General features: G+C 41.3%; 1 protein-coding gene across 3 annotated transcripts in view; it reads right to left on the bottom strand.

The window, feature by feature from the left end:
• MAGI2 (membrane associated guanylate kinase, WW and PDZ domain containing 2) overlaps positions 1 to 19,826 on the bottom strand; it is a 1,320,571-nt gene that overhangs the window by 136,718 nt on the left and 1,164,027 nt on the right. For all 3 annotated transcript variants that reach the window (XM_032401138.1, XM_032401137.1, XM_032401139.1), the window contains exons 13-15: positions 19,620 to 19,661; positions 12,391 to 12,482; positions 4,186 to 4,378 (exon numbers count right to left, since the gene is read on the bottom strand). In XM_032401138.1, the coding sequence (XP_032257029.1) occupies positions 4,186 to 4,378; positions 12,391 to 12,482; positions 19,620 to 19,661 (327 nt within the window). The remainder of the gene's footprint in view (positions 1 to 4,185; positions 4,379 to 12,390; positions 12,483 to 19,619; positions 19,662 to 19,826) is intronic.

The raw sequence follows: 19,826 nt of genomic DNA, 5'->3' as shown, positions 1-19,826 counted from the left end.
GGCTATACTTTGTCTAATAATTGTTAAAACTGATTGCCAATGTTTTTAAAAAGGGAGATTTTACAGAAATATGGATTTCCAGTTTCTCTTGAAATACCTCGCCGTTCTCAGCCAGAGCTGGGCGGTGGCTACTCCCTTTACCGAGTTTGAGTTTGCAAGCCACCACGGTGCCACCCACCCCCAGTGTCGCCTACCAATTCCTGACTTACTCATTTACCAGTAGAGCGAGGAGGATGGCAGGGCCAAAGGGACTTGTCCAACCAGCGCCCTTGCTTCCCTTCCAGATCACACGCCGGCTACCAGGACTCCAGGGTTCTCCTATAGCAAACACAGCCTGCCTGCTTCCGGGGTGTTCGTGGGCCCCTTCGCAGGGCTGTACCCTAGAAGCACGACAGCACTGGAGATGTCTTGTCTCGAAGCGTGGCTGAGGCCCTGGGGCATGCTGGCCCCGGCTGGAGTGTCCACATGCAGTGTGCATCCTCAGGGGGCCTGATGGAGCAGGGGCAGCCCACAGGCTGCGGCCCCCCCAAAGCCAGAGGCTGGCCTGCCTGCAAGGCATTTGGGTGTGTGCACTCCTGGTCTAGACTCCTCAGAGCAGACAACTTATTTAAATGGGTGACATGCTCACAGACAAAGAAGAGGGAACGTGTTTAGAATTGACAAAAAGTGTAGCAGCCAGGACCAGGGAATCCACTGGCACCCTAAACAATGGCTCAACTTTTCAGCCAGCTGACAAGAAAACTTTCTCTGTCTTGGCACTAAGCCAAGAGTCAGACTTTCCCTTAGATGTGAGAGAAAAGTACTGATGGATAGCTTTAGGACAGACTCTAACGTGTTTTGATTAAGTCATAAAATGTTCTTTCACATCAATTCTGGACTGACACATTAGGAAATTCCTCAGAGACACCCTTCTCTCAGACGAATAGTGTGTATTCAAAATAATGTGTCATTAGGTTGAACGTCTCAAAGCTGAGCTACTAAACATAGAAATATTTATACTTCAGTGTTATAAGTATAATAAATATTTATACTTCAGTGTTATAATATAAGAGTGGCATAATTAAAGCCACTCTTCTACCATCCTTGGGGGGAAAATGGCTAAACACTGGAGCTGGTGGTATGGATAAGACATCTCTCAAAACTAGTTGATTTTTTAAATTTTTAAAAATTTTTAAAAGATGATTTATTTATTTATTTGAGAGCGAGAGAGTGAGTGTGAGAGAGAGAGAACAGGAATGGGGAGAGAGGCAGGGCGAGAGGGAGAAGCCAACTCCCTGCTGAGCAGGGAGCCCGACACGGGGCTCGATCCCAGGACCCCGGGATCATGAAGGCAGCCGGTTAACTGAGTTAGAGCCACCCAGGCGCCCCTAACAACTAGTTTAAAGTGCAAGATCTGTGCTGTACTTATCTGGTAAATAAAATTGGATGCATTATTGGATGTTTCCTTCCTTTACTTCACAGTTTCTCCTTTTTGAGGATCCACCTTGTCATTGTCTCATTGAAAACTTTGCCTTTCTATCTTCAGGGTGTACACTTTTAAAATATTTTAATATTTGCAGAAGGCTTTTGTGTTACTTTAATTTTTGCCCAATGTAACTAACCAGGCGGTATCTCTCCTAATAGATTGAGTGGTTCTCTCTTGAGCGTTACTTGGAAGCCGGTGCCTGGTGCCTTCTGAGGAGGGACAGGACATTTGTACAAGCTGAGGCAAGCATGAGGCTGAAGGCTTTAACCTCTATGACCCCCCTTCTTTCCAGCTCCTGATACCACTCCTTTGTTGGAGAAGGCGGCAACTCTCTCTTCTCACCCCTCTTCTGTCTCTTCACAAGCTGATTGCTTGCTTCCTTCAGCTTTGAACCATCTCATTGTAAGCCAGGCTCACACCTCCCACTGTCTTTGCTTGGGAAAGCATAATAATAATAACAGCCCTTGAAAAGGCATCTTCACTGTCATATCCATTTGTGGCTGTCCCTTCTCGCTGTTGGAGAAACAGCAGCTATGAAGAAAAGCTGCCTTCCTATGCCTTTAAAAAATCTGTTCCATCCTATTTCTAGGCATTTACTTTACTATCAAAGTATCCTTTCCTGAACTTAATCATTTGCAATACTGATGAAGCTTTCAAGGAAGAGTGAGCTGAATTAACTTGGAAACTCTCCTAGTGTGAACAAGCGGTTTGCAGCTGAACATTTTCAAAAATTAAATGCACTTGAAATGCACTCGAAAGCCTAAATGAGTAAAGTTGGTAAGAAATGCAGCAAAGAGCATCTTCACGAAAGTCACATGATCCACAAATTGCAAGAATACATTTTTGCAGCATTTGGCATACACTCCAATAGCTTGGGTTGATTAAAACAAAATTTAATTTGCAATAATCAGCTGGTGGCAAAGGGAGCATGAAATTATGTTGGTGCATTGGTTTTGCACCTTGCAGTATATTTCCTTGTAAATCAGGTATCTTTTTAATTTATCTCTGGGTTACAGAACATACAGCACAGCAAACTTTTTATTAAAAATCACTCTTAGGGAGAGAGACAGTTAAATGTTAACCAAGCAAACACTGTCTTCCTCCTGGCAGCTTGCCCAAGGGGAAGGCATAATTCAAGGTGTTTTACTTCTTCGGTAGGCCGTGAATTTCTGAAGGCGAATGGCACAAGATATATAGCGTCTCTACTGGGGAGGGCTCACAATTCTGACTTGCCCTTTTAAATGATTGCCCTTGATCAAAGTCTAGTTTCTAGAAGACTTGAATAGAAAACGGTTTTTAGTTCGATTAACAAGCCTTATCCTCCCTAGTCATCCACAGCCTGTGATTAGCCAGGGCACCTCCCCAGCCCCCGTTTTTTGATTCAGATGCGTTATAATAATAACACATACGGAAGACTACTTAGGTTAGGGAGTGACATTTGCTAACGGTTGGTCTCACGTCTTTGAATTCCCTGGGAGGGGGCCCGAAGGTGGGCTAAAGCAAGAAGCGTTGGCTGAAGCCAAGACCCTCTGCATTATCGCTGACTCGCTGCAGACTCCCGGGCAAGCTAGCCAACCTCTGGGCCTCGGTTTCCTCATCTGTAACACGAGGGATCTCCTGCCGCCGAGGTCCCTCCTAATCTGTCTGAGGAGAGCCAGGGGACTGAGCAGAGAGGCCAAGGGCCATGAGGGCGGCAGGTGACAGAACATCATCGGTGCTTTCCTCCTGTAATTCGCAGGGCAAAGTGCAGGCAGTTTGGGACCCTACTGCCAACGTTACTGAGTGCTTAGATTATGAAAAATAGTCGATTTTTGTAACAGACGTATTCATAAAAATACAAACCTTTTTGGGGGGGGAATGAGATGGTGGAATCGTATTATGACTGTGAAGACAGACTTTTAAAAGTGAAGTCTTTGGTGGATTCTTTTATGATGTTAGGGAATAGCTGTAAAGGGCATAATTACCTCTAATTTACGGGTTTCAAAAGTTTGGAGTTAAATGAATTGTGTTTTCGCAGAGTGATGTAGAGCTGTATTTTTGTAATGGTTTTATTGTTACCTTTTATCAGGCTCTACAATGGAGGCTAATTTTCCATCTTAGTTGCCTTATGATGGTATCGAAATGCTGTGGTTCTTGGTTTGTAAACACAATGAGGAACATTTTCCAAAGCTATATTTTCCGCTACCGTAATGTTCCTCTTATAACCAGCAACCACCAAAGAGCAAAGAGCATACACATCTTAAATTAGCCCCAGGCTCTGCTAGAAATTTTTAATGACTGCACTGAAAATGTAGGGCTGAGAGACTGCTTGGAATTATAGCGGGGTGAAAATCTGCATTTTCTTTTTTTTTTTTTTTTTTAAAGATTTTATTTATTTATTTGACAGAGAGAGACACAGCGAGAGAGGGAACACAAGCAGGGGGAGTGGGAGAGGGAGAAGCAGGCTTCCCGCGGAGCAGGGAGCCCGATGTGGGGCTTGATCCCAGGACCCTGGGATCATGACCTGAGCCGAAGGCAGTCGCTTAACCAACTGAGCCACCCAGGCGCCCGTAAATCTGCATTTTCAAAATCACGGTTACATGTGGAAGATCTAGGCTGACTTTTGTCCTTGTTTAATATAGAAACTGATTTAAAATTTTGTTTCAAGTGTCCTTACCATGTCCCACAAAAGCATTTCACCCCCTGACCCCCAAGCCTCCCTGCTGGCTTGAGCCACACACCTCCACAGAGGATCTTCCTTCTCACAGTGAGGTTGACCTGCCCATTTCGGGCTGCATGGTGCATCAGGTCGATGACATAGCGGTGGGTCTTGCCGGCCACTGGAATCCCGTCGACATAGACAAGCTCGTCTCCCGGGTGCAGGCGGCCGTCTCTGTCGGCTGAACCCATGGCGATGACAGCGCCGATCAAAATCTAGGGAAGCGTGACAAGGAAAGGATATTTACATTTCAACTTTCTTCCCCCCACACATACATAATTTCTTTATGTAAATATAATCATGGATAATAATATTTATATACAACTTCCTTATATATAAATATAATTCTAGACAATAATATCATATATACATATAATTTCTTTATATGTAGGTACAACTTGGTGGAAGGTTTTATTCCCACATTCTGCCCCTTACTCCAAACCTGAGCATGTACTTGAAAAATGAAAAATGAGGGGCCTTTCCCACTCTTCCAGGTTGTTAACTCCTTTCAGAGAAGTAAACGTTTTGAACTCGCTGCTGATGGCCACGAGGTCTGGGGGACACTTGCTTCCTGGTGCACCAGTTATCACCCTTAAGGAAAATTCCAACCCCAAGTACTCTGATGTTATTGGCCACTGTGCATGTAACGAATTGGGGACTGAATCCTGGCTCCACTTCTTGTTTGTGTGGACTTGGGCAAGTCTTAACCTCTGTGAGCCTCAGTTTCTTCATCTGCAAAATGGGGAAATCAAGTAGTGGGAGCTGCTTTATGGACTTGTTGGGAGAACTGAATGAAATAATGCATGTAAAGCATTTAACTTTGCTCATGGCGCATACTGAGTGCTCAAAAAATGTCAGGGGAAACTAGCTGCTGCATATTATGAAACTGATAATGGTTCAATTTTTTTTTTTTTTTTTTTGCTTTGCTTTGCTTTGCAAGGCTGGAGGTAAGGAGAAAATAAAATAAAACAAAGTAAAACTCACAGTTGGCTTTTCTGGCCAGGTGACTTAAAAAAAGTTTCAGTCAAACCTTCTCCCGATTTTTGCTCTATTCCTTTGAATATTTCCTTGGAGCACTGTCCCCTGTGTAAAGGACATTCCCAGTTTTGCCTGTCGCCTGAAATGCTTCTGCTTCCTCACAACAAGAAATGAGGAGGAACATATCTGGGAAATGTGTGCATGGGAATTACCCTGAGCCAGGGACTGTCACGAAAGACATAATATAAGATTTCCCACTAGAAACACTCAGGTTAGTGTCCAATAATGAGGCTTTTTTTTTTTTTTTTTCATTCTCGGAGAAAAAACAACAGCACTAAATATTTTAGTTTCACTGTTTAACCTACAATTTTTCCAACACATGGGCAATGGATATCCTATTTCTTTTGCCAAGTGGCTTAGCCATACAGCATCCGTAGGCAGTCGTAACCCCTTAGCCTGATCATATTACAGAAGCTATCGTCTAAGTTCTAAGTCTTTATAAAAGGATCCCTTGCTCACAGATGGATTTCTTTCAGGCACAATGATTTCTTTCAAACCCTGGATCCGTGGATCCCAGCTTTTTTGCAGAGCTGCCCCATCGTGACCGCGGGCTGTGTGTCTCAGGCGTGACAACAGACTCATTCTTACATGGTCACACTGCTTGGTGTGGCCTGTCAACATGGCAACCTGACGTGAATGCCCAGGACGTCTTGGGTATACGCAAAATCAGAGGCTGAAGAGTGTTCTCTTTTCCTGAAGACTTCCTGGCCTTGGTCCACTGAACAGCTTTTTTATCCATAGGAATGACAATTCTCTATGACTACAGCTACTTCTTCCCTATTCCTGGGGGCGGGCTGGGGATAGATTTGCTTCCACACTGAATATTGGTGCTCTGAGGAGGGATTCATTATTGCCGTCACAAGGAAAACCTCAGGGTACGGTGAGGCTCTTCCCCTGCAACGTTCCTCACCCATTTCCTATAGGCCAGCAGCTGGGCATGCTTGCTTCGGACATTCTCCCTTTCTCTTACTGTCATGCCAACCTGAATTTATGAGTTTCTTTCTAAAGATGTTCCAGTCTATTCTTCAAAAGACTGAACCCGCTAAGGAGCCTTCAAAGATTTGCTAAGTGCTTTGTGCGAAAGCCAGTTAAAATGAATGTTTATGTTTCTCCACTGCCCCGTGAAAAGCTGTATTTAGCTGGGTTAGTCCCCCAAAATGCTTCAAACTTTAGATTTCCTATGTGTTTTAGTGAGAGAGTTTACAGCTAGTTACAGAGAAGAAAATGGCACGTGAGCTTCTTGGCTGGTTAATTATCAACTTGAAGCTATAGTTCTGACTCTCACTGAGAAAAATGAACCAAAATATAGGTCACATCTGAGAAAGCCATGGCTCCAATTCGGCCCTCTACAAAAATAGTAAAAACAAAATTTCACCTAGGGGGAAAAAAAAAACACCCCACCAACCCCCCACCCCCGGCCCCAAATTTCACATTGGAAAATTCCCATTCCTCCCTTGCTGTAAGCAGACAGCAAAGATATACAGATGCCCTTGAAGTTATCTTCTTTGTTACTAGGTGATACCAGTTATAGTATCACCTAAACTAGTATCACCCGTTAAAAGGAAAATCCCAGTAAAACATCTGCTTTTCTGCCGCATTGCTGGGATATGAGTACTAATTAATTTATTTATTTAGCAAATATTAATTGAACCCACAGGCACTTTTGGGTGTTAGGAATTCATCTGTGAACAATAAATACAGATCCCTGCCCTTATAGAACTCCTAGTCTAGTGGTCAGACAAGAGTAAGTGTAATAAGTTCTGTTGTATGCTAGCAGGCATGCACCACGGAAAAAAGGGAGCGAGGCGGGGTGGTGGGTGGGTGTCAGTCACGTGGCTGAGGTGGTGGGAGCCCTGTCCTCACTCCACACACCCCTCTTTCTAGCCTCACTGGATCCTTCAGCCTGTGTAGACCCACTCATCAGTTTTCTCATCGCTCTTGGAGGAGTTCTTTATCTTGTCCTTACTGCTTTGGCCCTGAAGGAAGAACTTTGTGGCAAAATAGCTCTAAAAAGACTGCCCCCTGACCCCATGAACAACTGATCCATGGCCTTAGCTTTTCAACTGCCTTCTCTAAAAAACAAAAGAATCACAACTCCACAACTCTATCTTACAGGCTGGGAGGGCATGGAACAAAACGGAGTATTTGATATGAAATAATAGCAATTTGCATTCAAGTGGCTGGTACCCTAGTCAGCCAGGGGAAAAAGCTAACACAAAAAAAGGAAAATGAAAACAAGTAAGAAACAAACAAAACCAAAATCATATGTGCAGTCCTTTTAATTCTTTTAATCCTTTCCTGCTCTACCTAATGCAAGTCCAACCCCGGTAGGTCTGAGCTGCAATAATTATATCCTGGGACAACTTGACAATGTGGCAAGCCCATTTCAGGCTCCTGCCTTCTGAAACTTCTCCACAAGTTTGCACAGACTCCCTGACCAAGGAGTCTGTCTATCATTACCTCTTCTTTCTATGAACAGTTTTTCTCCATTGCAGCGTTTTCTAAATCTTTCCACCTTGATGCCTTCCCATCTCTTTTTGGCTCACAGCTGGAAATCCCATTTTTGTTCCTTTCTGGCAATTTTTCATTTCTTTCTATTTCTATTGTTATTTAACTGTGAAAAGTATTTCCTCTTGCAGGAAAAATGTCCATATGCTTTGTTGGAGTTGGAGTCCTGCTGTTCATTATTTGCCGAAAGCTATGTTGTTGTGTTTAATGCGCACCCTGAGATGTCAGTACCATTTCGTGTATATGGAGGCAGAAACCTGTTTGATGTAATTTATGAGACCTCCTGTGGTTGGGGACCAAGTCACCTCATGCGCCTCTCCCTTTGTAGCACATCAGCAATTAAATGAGGTCAGCACATTTTGTTTATATATTATCTCTGGGCTCACAATGGAGGAAAGCAGGAAGGAAAGGCTTATGGGAAATCTTTACAGTAGATTCTCTTTCTGACATGGTCTTTCTGAGGGGCAACCTTCTGGTCTTCAAGGCATTACTCTCTGCCTCTGCTTGCTTTAGGAAGATTCAGCCTTCTACTTCAATGGCCTAAGGGTCAAAATTGTAACTTGTAGCCTGCGTGTGTGTTAAATCATTCAAATGAAAGAATAAACCAGAATAAATCTAAATAAACACAACGGGGATAACAAACAATCCACGTAATCTGAGGAGGCTTATCATAGATACCGGATGCCTGCCCACTGCAAGGGAGAAAGGACTCTGGAGTCAAAGTCAATGTTCAGAAGGGTTGGGAACCTGGGAGCGTGTGGACTGACCAGGCACAAAACTGTCCAGAGGCCACATTCACACACCCGAGCTTCATTTTGAGTAATATGTGCTCTATTTGGGCAACAATTTTACTGCTTCAGTGCCAGGCAAATTATCAGCCAGACCCCTCCCTTCTTGAGCCAGCTGAGACCACGCCTTCCCTGTGAGCAGTCATGCAGTCCCTCCTACCCTTGGGGGAGGAGGGAGAGACTGGTGAAGACAGTATTTCCTGAATGTGGTTCTAGTTTACCTCCAAAGCGACGAAGTGTGAGCCTATGGGGGAAAGGGGTTCCAGCAACATAAGAATTTCATATTTCAAAGACTGTACTGAAGTAAGCACCATGGGAAGAATTGGAACTTTATTTCTTTTACATTTATTTCATAAATAAATGAATCTCTTGTTTGTCCTTATAAGGGAAGGAACCTGATGATATGCTTAGGGCTTGTAAAAGCATGATCTGGCCCTGGTTGAAGATTCCTTTGGTGCAAAATATTCATCTTCTGTCCAATCCTCTTGGATGGGAGTGTCAAAGACAGTAGACTAAAGGAATAACACAGGCATGAGGGGGTCTTGGGAACTGTGGCCATGCTCAGTTTAGAAGGGACCACCCCTTAGCTCCAGCTGGTTGTTGTCAATGAGGAAGATAATAAGCCCAATGTTGCTAGATCTATTTTTCAAGAGAATATATATGGAAATCTGAATTTTAAACATGTGAAATTAGTTGGTATTGCACAATTTTAAAACACTGGATTGAGCAAAGCATGTTGTAGGGCTCCTAGGACACCATCCCTGATTCTAGGATGACACCATTTAAATTCTACAGAGCCTGTAAAAGCATCTAGGGGCCTCAGAAAATGTAAACTCCAGATTATTACTTTTTTTTTTTTCCTGAGAGGTTCAGGTGACAGTTTGGCTTGGTGAAGAGAACTCTTTCTTCAGTTCCGTTTAGCAAATATCTATTATGTCGGGCTCTGTGCTGGGCTTGGAAGATACAAACACCATCAAAACATGGTCCTTGCCTTCAAGGAGCTCACAGATTGGTAGGGGGGAAAACGTATGTCAGTCAGTGCATTCTGGAACAAATAGGAACCTCGTCTTTCTGGTGGAGATCCTTAGGTTGGTAAGTTTGAAGCATTATGTTAGTACCAGTATAATGGATTCTAATGAATTTACCCTTAAATGCCCTACAAAAGTCTCAGTATCCCCCACAATGTGATAAAAATCACCTTAAAGTGCCATTATTTCCTTCACTTAGTGTCTTTTAAACATACAGGTGTACAATAAAGAATTTAGCCTGAGCCCAAAGAGAGGTCTGGCTTTTCCTGAAATGTAACCTTTAGACCATTGGAACAGGAGTATCTTTGGTCATTGTGAGACCCTTGTACTGCACCTGAGAGTTTATGCTAATGAGGAGACTCATGGTGGGTACCAGTAGTTTATGCTAAAGGAGATGACTCAGGGTGGAGCAGCCACACCCAGTCTTGGGGGCGGGGGTGGGGCGCGGGCGCCGACCAGACAAGAAAGACCAGCCACATAATTAGAGGGTTGTGCCTTTGAACCTTATGACATCAACCTGACCTCTGGGAACGAGAGGGGCTGGAGATTGAGCTCAACCACCTCAATGACTCAATCACTTGTACTCACATAACAAGACCCCAAGAAAAACTCTGGACACCAATACTTGGGTGAGCATCCCTGGTTGGCATCGATGCTAGGAGGGATAACTTGTCCCTGAGGATGATGGTAGCTTTGCACGCGGAGCCCTTCCAAACTTTGCCCTATGGACCTTTTTTTTTTTTTTTTTTGGTTGGTTCTGATTTGTACCGTTTCAGTGTAAAACTGTAATCATAAGTACGGCACTTTCCTGACTTCTAGGGGTTGTTCTAGTGAATTATCAAATCTGAAGGAGGCCATGGGACCCCCAAATTTGCAGCTAGTGTCTGAAGTGAGGCAGATTCTTCCCTCAGACTTTGCAAAATCATTGTAGCCATTGTCAGGAATGGGGGCAGACTTGGCAGTCTGGAGGACTGTGACCTTAACCTCCAGTTTGGCTGATGGCACACTACTCATTTATGGGGACACCGACGGAGAATAAAAAGGGAAGGATGAAGTCCCTGCTTAGGGGGAATTTTAAATCCCACTGCTCAAACTAAATAGGGAGACATATGAACAGGTTAGAGAATGATCCTGAAGGAAACTAAGTTAGACAAATACTCTGTGGAAGCTGGAGGTTAAATGTTTACATATGTGAAGGAACTGGATACTATTTCTGGTTCTCTCTAGACAAGTTACAGAGAGGAGTGAGGCTGCCTCCTGACCAGGTGACCGAGGATCCCTGGTAAACTCAGAATCAGGTGGCAGATAGAGGGGGACACGTCTGTGAAAGGGAACGAAATGTAACTGAGATTTGTTCCTTCTGCCTGTGACATGAGATCCTTAATTTAGTCTCTGGATAAATAAGTCCCAAGTTATTTGTGGCCTATATTTTACCTTAGCGCTCTCTTTCCTCCCAAAGCACTAGTTGGGAAATTCAGAGAACCTCCATGGTAAATGCACTTTCACATCTCTGGCAGCTAGGGCATTAGTGATATTGTGGTTGACTGATGCCGAATTTTACCCCCCCAAATTAGGAAATAAGTCTTTTTTCCTGGAGTTCCCTCATCCTTGGAGTCTAAGCTCAGCTTCTCAACATTTTTCCTAGTTAAGGATCTCATCAATCATCTGGTCCAACTCCGCTCGAAGGGCCGAGGAAACCTCTCTGGGGTTCCTGTCAGGTTCTTGTCAGCTCTGCTTGAATACTTCTGTGGGGAAGGAGCTCACTGTCTACCAAGGCAATGGACTTCACTTTGGGACAGTTTTCATTTTTACAGATTCCTTTCATTTGTTAGACTAACTTTTTTCTCCTGAAGATTTCTGCCCACTTTTGGTTCTGGTTTTATTTTCTGGAAAAACTGACCAACAAGACAGATGATGATGATAAACATGCACTCAACACCTGATAGGATCCAGGCACAATACCAAGAGGTCTGCCTATGCTATCTTTAATTCTTAAAGCTCTCTCTCTGTGAGAGAGGACTATTGTGTTTTTCATCTTACAGATGAGGAAACAGGCTTACAGCTTAAATCTCTTGCATGAGCTGGAATGGAGTTAAGGCACCTGAGCTGGAATGGGGTGTCATTTATTCAAACCTTCCATGGACCTGACTTAGTCATATTGGGTACCATTTAAGACACATCTTTTACAATGAGTATTTTATGGCTGGTATTTTGATACATGCGCATAAATCTAGCTTTGTTGAGTTTTCTGTATATTATTTTATGCTTTGACTCTGGTGTATAATGAGGGGTGTGTGTGTGCACGCGCGTGCAGTTTTAATTTTTCCAGAGCCTTTCCCAAATTCTCAATATTGTGCCAATTGAAGTTCGCTTTGTGAACATCTTCTCATGGTAATCCCTTAATTTGAATCTGGCTGAGATTCTGCAGCATTGAGCTTGATTTTACTTCTGTTTATCCCTGTGTTTTCTCTCCCTTGTACTTTTGATTGCAAACGTACATAATTCTGCTGCTCCAAATCACCCCTTCACGTGTATCTTCTGTCATACCATGTGTTTACCTTGAATCACTGTCCAGAGTGACCAGGGGTGCAATACAATTAAGTAATTGAACTATTCAAGAGGAATTCAATCCATTCTGAGAAAGAGTAGCGTCCCCTCTTAATGTATGTACATTAATTTATGATGATATATTGGCATGGAAACACCGACATGATTTGAGAACTTAAACAGCAAGAACACAAACCTCAAACTTTTTTTTTTTGAGCCTTCAAAGATTTTCTTTTAGCTTCGTAGTGAATGATATTTCTCCTGAGGCACACACACAGTGTATAGCCCACATGTGGAAATAAAGTGGTTTCAACTTACAGGCTGCCCAGGCTCATCTCCCCCGAGGATTCTGAAGCCAAATCCAGACTCCATCCTGCGAAGGTGAACATCCAGCTCCTTATAATCTGGACCTGGTATAAAGGAGATCCTATTGAGTAATGAATCCTGTCTCTTCCCCGCTCCCTGAGAAACCGAACACATCAATGATAAATTAATTTTGTGGATGTGATTAATGAGAGTGCTGTTAGAGTTGGTGGAGAGCAGAGAGGATAAAAAAATGTGGTAAAAAAAAGTTCCAAAATTAGGTAGTCTCTGGATTAACAGTGATCAAACAAGGGCATTACTAGGGTATCACCATAGGCAGAAAGAACATACCAATTTCCTGACTCAAAAAAAAAAAAAAAATAACAAAAAACAAAAAAACGATGCCTCTATAATTCTTTATTTTCCCAAGAGCATTCAGATTGCTCTCAAGAAGATTGGCTGTTACTTTGAGGATGTTTACTCTGACTAGAACCATTGTTTCAAAAGTATGAGAGAGGAGATGACATCCTGGAACTACCTGGTAGAGTACTGCCTAGTAATTTACAAATATCTCTTTATGTCTTGATGCATCCCATTTCATGTGTGTCAGGCAGGGATGGGGGGAGATACAAATTTATGCCTAATTGTCTTTTTTAGAATTGTAAAAATTAGAAAAAAAATAGAATTGAAACTTTTCTGTATTGGGAGTTTGAGTGAAGTTTTTATTTTCAGACAAACTCCTTTAGGTTTTTCATAACTCAGGGGCAGAAATTTGCCTGGTGTAAGTGAACTCTTATCTCCCCAAACATTTTACAATGTGGAAGCCACTACTGATTTTACTAGTGTATTCAAGATAAACTAGAAGAGGGATACTTCTCTGCAGTTAGCTGAAAGAACAGAAATGTAGTTAAAAATAAGCTGGAAGACTCCTGGATGTCAATGTTTTCAATCCTAGGATAAATACATGAAAAGTGTAAGACCTCTTTTGACTTTTGAAGGAGAATGTGATTTATGCTTACGCATTACCCCTGGACCTTTGGATCCTTCTCACTGGGGTAAAGTCTCCATCTTGACTGAGTTGTGCATACTTTCGTGGTCATTGTTGGGATACCATTGGGTGTTAGCAACTTTGGGAAATACTTATTGATGCCATCCTTTGCTTAAGAAGTATTTAGTGATCCTAGGCCTTCATGGTTTAAAGGAGGTATTAGAATTTATAGAAGCAATATTAAATTGCTTACACAGGATGGTTTTGGAAATTGGGATGGGATTTCAGAGAATGATCCTCTTGGGACAGGAAGATGTGTCTGAGCCATTTGGATATATGGTACTAGTCATAGTTGGAGAGACTCAGTGAATGTTGGCCAGGCAAGTCTTTCTCAGGCTCTACAGTAAGTGGGGCTGCTGAAGTGATCCAGTAAACAAGGCACAATGACACTGGGTTTACCACGGTGCCCTCCAATATGGGCTGTGCATTCCCAGTGATATACAAAAGGCAACTCATTCATTTCTGAAATGTAGGCATAAGCTGATTATGTGTTGCTGTTCTCAAAAGACAAAACAAAACTGAGTCAAGCACAGAAGCACATTTGCATATATGTATATATTGTGCAAGAATCCATAACCATTCATGTCCTTTCATGAGCAGATGCACATAAAACCAAAGACCTTTCCATTCAACGACTAATATAAAACTCAGAGAAGACTAACCAACTGGATTTCCACATGCGTTAGTCATCCTTTATAAATTGTATTATCGTTCATATTTGAAAGATGAGAACTGAGAATTCAGTTGGGTGGTAAACGGAAGATGAAAACTTTGCCCTATACTCTATTGAGTCACAATTGGCTTTTGAACTCAGTTTATTCCTGGGGTCTACAACATCATGTATGAAATCACACATTGGGAGTGTGTGCTCCTTTGGGGCTTTGGGACTCCAGGCAGATGCAATAGCCCTATAAAATCACAGCAAGCACAGGTACTCCTCCCGGGGGAAGCGGAAAGGCAAGAGGAGATGGGAGGATGACAGATAATGCCCAACCACTTACAAATCTTTAGAAGTTGTTTATGATTCTACTGCTCACAGCAATCTCTTCTCTAGGTTACTTTAAGCTTAGAGGACTCTAGGCCATATATAAAACACATAGAGACAAAAAATACAAAGAGATAATATATTTTTGACACTTAAAATGATAGCACTAGCATATGTATAACCAGAACTTTCCATCTACTCCTATAAATATTCTCATTTTTGCATCACTGGTGAGTAAGGTAGGTGGGAAACTGTTCTTCCAATGGCTTCAGCAGCAATCCATATTACATGGGGAACTCTAAAAGGAGTTTACTCTGCAATCCATTTTATTTGCTAAATAAAACGTTCCCCCAAGAGAATGCTGAAATTATGAGAATCCCAGTAACAGAATTTTGAGATGTGCCAAAGTACAAGGGGGTTGTCTTGTGTCAGAGAATGCTGTCATTCCCAGAGGAATTGGAAAGTGTTTCCTTAATGAATGACTCAGGACTCTTGTTTTTAGTAGAAAGAATATAGATTTTAGCTGGTTAATTTTATTTGACTTTGAAGAACAGCTGTGAGTGGGACATTTATCTTCCTCCTCTTATTCTTTGTGTGCAATCTGGTGACATTACAATCTCCTGACGAGGCTCTGGCCACTCTGATTTCAAATGTAGGGTGATATGTGCCAACCATGTCATCTCCACCCTCCATTCTTCCAGGCAGAGATGACTAGCTACATGGTACATGAACAAGTCGAGAGAGGCGAAGAGAGACCTATTAGAGACGGATGCCAGCACACATTATTTTTAAAAATTTCTTTGTTAATTTTGAACATAGACTCAGAGGCTTCAGGGCATGGAAACTTTAGAGACATAGTCACTGGAAAAAAAAGTTTAAATGATAGATTTTGCCTTAAGGCAGTAGTACTTTTTTGTGGGGTGGGAATAAGAGCTTTTAGAAGGATAATTTTTCTCTGGTTTCTTCCTCTGCCCTCCCCATCCTTTTGAGTCTGGGTTTTAAAAAATAACTAAAATTATATGCACAAAGCTGAGAGACATTACTCTTTTTTCCCCCCTGCTTTGTTAGCTCTCTTGTAAGCTTATGATGTTTCTGATACTTTCCTTTAGCTGCTCTTCTGGCTTGATGACACATTTATTTTTATTATTTTTAGAGATTTTATTTATTTGAGAGAGAGCACAAGCCGGGGGGGGGGGGGGGGGGGGGGGGGCAGAGCGACAGGCAGATTCCCCACTGAGCAGGGAGCCTGATCTGTGGGGCTCAATCCCAAGACCCTGAGATCATGATCTGAGCTGAAGTCAGACACTTAACCCTCTGAGCCACCCAGGAGCCCTGGTCTGATGACACACTGAAAATTACCAGATCATGACTTGTCTCTTCCCCTGTTAATGCACAAACGTAAGGCAAAGAAATCTAAGGGCCAACTCTTCACCCCACTGTGACAGAATTTAACAATCACCACCTCTTTCCCCTGTTGGTTTGCTAACCATGCACCTGGAAGGCTGTTTGATGAAGGAGTCTGGTGGACACCTAGTGGGACCTGAGTCACTTTTGATGTCACTCAACTGGGCCCCCACCAACATCCTTTTTTTGTTTGTTTTCTGCTTTCTTGGTTATTCTCTTTCCACGCTCTTTGTTTACCTTCCTTTTCCTCAGCCCTTTTTGCAGAACTGTCAGGGATACTCTCAGGCATTGCTTGGACTAAGGAGAGGCAGAACACTCTGGATTTGTGTGTTCAATGGCCATTCCTGGCTACTGTTGTTTCTTCTTTAGAAGTTGGGTCCCAGGATCCTCAGGCATTATGAAATAAATCATCTAAAGACATCTGTCCCAGATGGGGACTTTCCATGAGCACTGTGGCAAACTACCAGAATGGAATTTGTAAGTCCTGATTTATCCTGGGCTCCCACTAATATTGAAAAACTAATAGTACTAAAAGTAGCAAATGGTGGCCACATCCAGGTATAAGGACAACCTCCCTCATAAGAGAGAAAAGCAGAATTTCAAAAGCTGCTTCTTATTTTGCACTAAGACTCCAGAAGCTTCCCATGCTGTATGTATCCTTGGTCTAGATTTGGAAAGGCATGACTTTGTGCATAGTTTTAGGGAAAAGGGTGGGTAACTGAACACAACTGATTAATTTCATGAATGGATTCAAGCTTCACAAATGCAAAGAACGGCATTTATGGATTAATTTGGCACATGGGATGCTGCAAACATGTCAATTAAATTTCGGTACTTGAATCCCCTTTCATGTTTTAATTAAAATGTAAGTACCATGGGCTGATTATCAGTTTGGCACAGAGAACGAATTCATTCAATTTTTCCTGCTGGAAAGAGCATTAGTTATTTGGTTTTTCCTTGTAAAGAGATCTAGGAAAGAGATTGAGGAAGGAATCAGGAATCAAAGGTGGTTATTAAATAGGTCCCTGGTCTCTGAACTTTCAAAGCAGTCCAGATACAGAATGAGTTAAGTAGGAATTAAATAGTTTCTATCCCTTGAATCTAATATTACCAGATAGGTAGCTAATACATTTTTGCTTTAAAAGAATGCCTTCTCTTTACTTTTTTCCTTTATACCTTCGGTAATATGAATGTGGCCGGACACATTTTAGCTATATAGAAGCCAGCTCCCACTCTGTGGGGTTTTCTCCCTCAGCCTTCAAATCCACTCAGATTTCCCCATACCAAATACCCCCTCGTGCTCCCCATTTCTGTCTTGGATGAGTAGTCTCTAGTGGGGCCTTTACTTCCCCATCCCCAGTCTCTCATCTGTGACTTACTCCTGCCAGTCTGGCTTCTGCTGTGGCGGCATTTCTGAAAGCACTCCCTTTAAGGTCACTGATGACATCCTAATGACCACATCAAACAGCCATTTCCCTTTCCACATTCTGATTGATTTCTGTGCCTCACTTGACATTGTTGACACACCCTTTCTGACCCCCTGATGTCTTTTGTTTCTAAACAAGGAAAGTTCTCCTGGAAGTGATTTCTACTCTTGGTTTCTGTGATAATCCACACCCTGGCTCTCTTGGCTTGGGGTGAAGTTATCCATTCAAAGGTCCCGGCTACGGATGTATTGTTTCTCACTATCATTCTTCCTCGATGATGGCATAATTATCCTTATCATCTGTAGTATTCCATTATGCACAGCCTGTAGGAGTTGCTAAATAAATGTTTCTTGAATTTAATTAAGATACTCACCACTCTAGTACACCTGATAAACCACGGCATTATTCTATGGTAGAGTTATCACTTCTTTTCATAATTACATTGTTTAGGACTTCCTACTATCAGTTTTGCCTCTGTACTTAGGCATCATAAGCAGCTAAAGCTAATAAATACCTTATAATTATGATAAATGTATCTGAGTGAAAAATTATGACACATAATTTGATAAAGGACCTTTTATAAATGTGAGAAGAAGTATGGGAGATCCATTTATTTTTGAGGTAGTCATGATTTTCCAGAATATTTTGATACTTGTGTGGACATTTAATCAAATATTTGGATTGGTTCTTTTCCTGAAGATCTGGACTACATAGTGGTATAATATAAGCAAACCATTATTATAACTTTTCTCTTTTAACTAATGCATATTTTTTGAAATGCAAAAGTATTGTGCAGATATATATATATATATATAGGTAATCTATGCTATTAGGTGGTTCCTCTCTTGCTTTTTTTGTTTTTAAATAAAGTCTATTCAGAAGCTGAGATTTTCAAGAAATGTGCTTACTGTGGCCAATAAATAGAGATTTAGAGTCTCAAATTAAATCTTACTTTCATTTTGCAACTGTAATTACTAGGTCTCACTTTCCTTCTGGGCTTAAGATAATCTTTTAAAATTACAAGGATTTTACAGTCAATGTATAAGAATAATCATAGTTTAAAAATTTTCAGGCCAAGCTAAACAAATACTTTATACTTTACTTGAGGACAAAATGCGAAGCAGTATCTTCCATATTTTCTACATATCCAAAAAAAAAAAATGACATGGAAACTTACAGAATGAAATGATCTCAAGCACATATATTCTCCAAGGGGTGTTAGAACATGCTGAGATGGATAATGAGCTGTCATCATGGAAACACTCTAGAGATGTGTGCTGTGAGCCTGCAGATCTGAAATAGTACTATTATTATGAAACATGCTTTTCTGCAATTGTTTCAGTGTTCTGGCTTTCAGTCCAGTGGTCTAAGTAGCTGTTTAAAGCACTTTCTAAAAGTAAAAAAAAATCTGAATTTTCCTTTTCCTCCTTCATTTCCGTAATAACATTAAATATTTCATCCTAAACCAAAATTGGTAAGTATTTTCAGAACCGTTAGGTAAAAAAAAAAAAGTTTTTCCTTTTAAGTATATTAATTGATTCTTACTGAAAGCTTTTGAACTATGATATTCTATTCTAACTTAAAATACCATTGAAATGTTGCATTTTGTAAGTGGCATGGTTTAAAACAATTAAACTGACATAGATATTTAGTTGATGTAAAAATCATTTCATCCCACATTAGCAAAATTTCCAGTAAGTTCTTTGGAAACATCTAAATTGCAAATCTCTTGAGGTACTCTAGCTTATTTCTAGTTATCTAGTCTAGCATGGTCCAGTATAAATAAAATGGAAGCTACATAAGTAATTTAAAATTTTCCAGCAGCCCATTTTAAAAAGCAAAAAGAAACAGGTACAATCAACTTTAATAATGGATTTCAAGCTGGTATATCCAAAATATTATTTAAGCATTAATCAATATAAAAAAATTAGTGAGATAATATACATTTCTATTTCTTTTTTGTATGAAGTCTTGGAAATCCAATATGGATTTTACATACATCTTAATATCTAAGTTCAGAGTAGCCACATTTCCATTGCCCACTAGCTTAATGTGGCCAGAAGCTACTCCATCAGGCATCCTGGACCTAGTCAGTCTGGTGGCTTTTATTGGCACCTGGTTTTTTTAGTCTAGTCTTTTACTAAAGCATTTTATGAAAGTAATTAACGAGTATGACTCTCTTCCCTTCTCTTTTGTTTGTTTCCTTGGCAGCCAAGTAGACCCACTTTGATGGGACTTGCTCTCTACCTTAAATACGTGCGTATGTGGGTGAATCAAATTAGCACAGTGATTATATACTAATAAGCTGATACTACTCAGAAGAATGATTTGTTACACATGATGGAAGACGTTTCATTCACAGGACTGTGGGTATACTTGCCAGAGGAATCCATTCGAAAACTGGTCCTTGGTGGCACTTGTTCTGGATGGGAAAATGGGGAATTAAAATTGAAATTCATTTACGGCATTTTAAAATTCATCTTTAACTTTTTTTGTTGTTGCTCTTATAACTCACCCCCAACCTTCGGTGCTCCAATTTAATGATTTTGTTTCTCTAAAATCCATGGACGTTAGTGGACAGGACACA

Source organism: Phoca vitulina, unplaced genomic scaffold, assembly GCF_004348235.1.
Source record: "Phoca vitulina isolate PV1807 unplaced genomic scaffold, GSC_HSeal_1.0 scaffold4, whole genome shotgun sequence".
Taxonomy (NCBI): domain Eukaryota; kingdom Metazoa; phylum Chordata; class Mammalia; order Carnivora; family Phocidae; genus Phoca; species Phoca vitulina.
The sequence above is the reverse complement of the archived record's forward strand: the minus strand, read 5'-3'. Positions and strand labels throughout refer to the sequence as shown.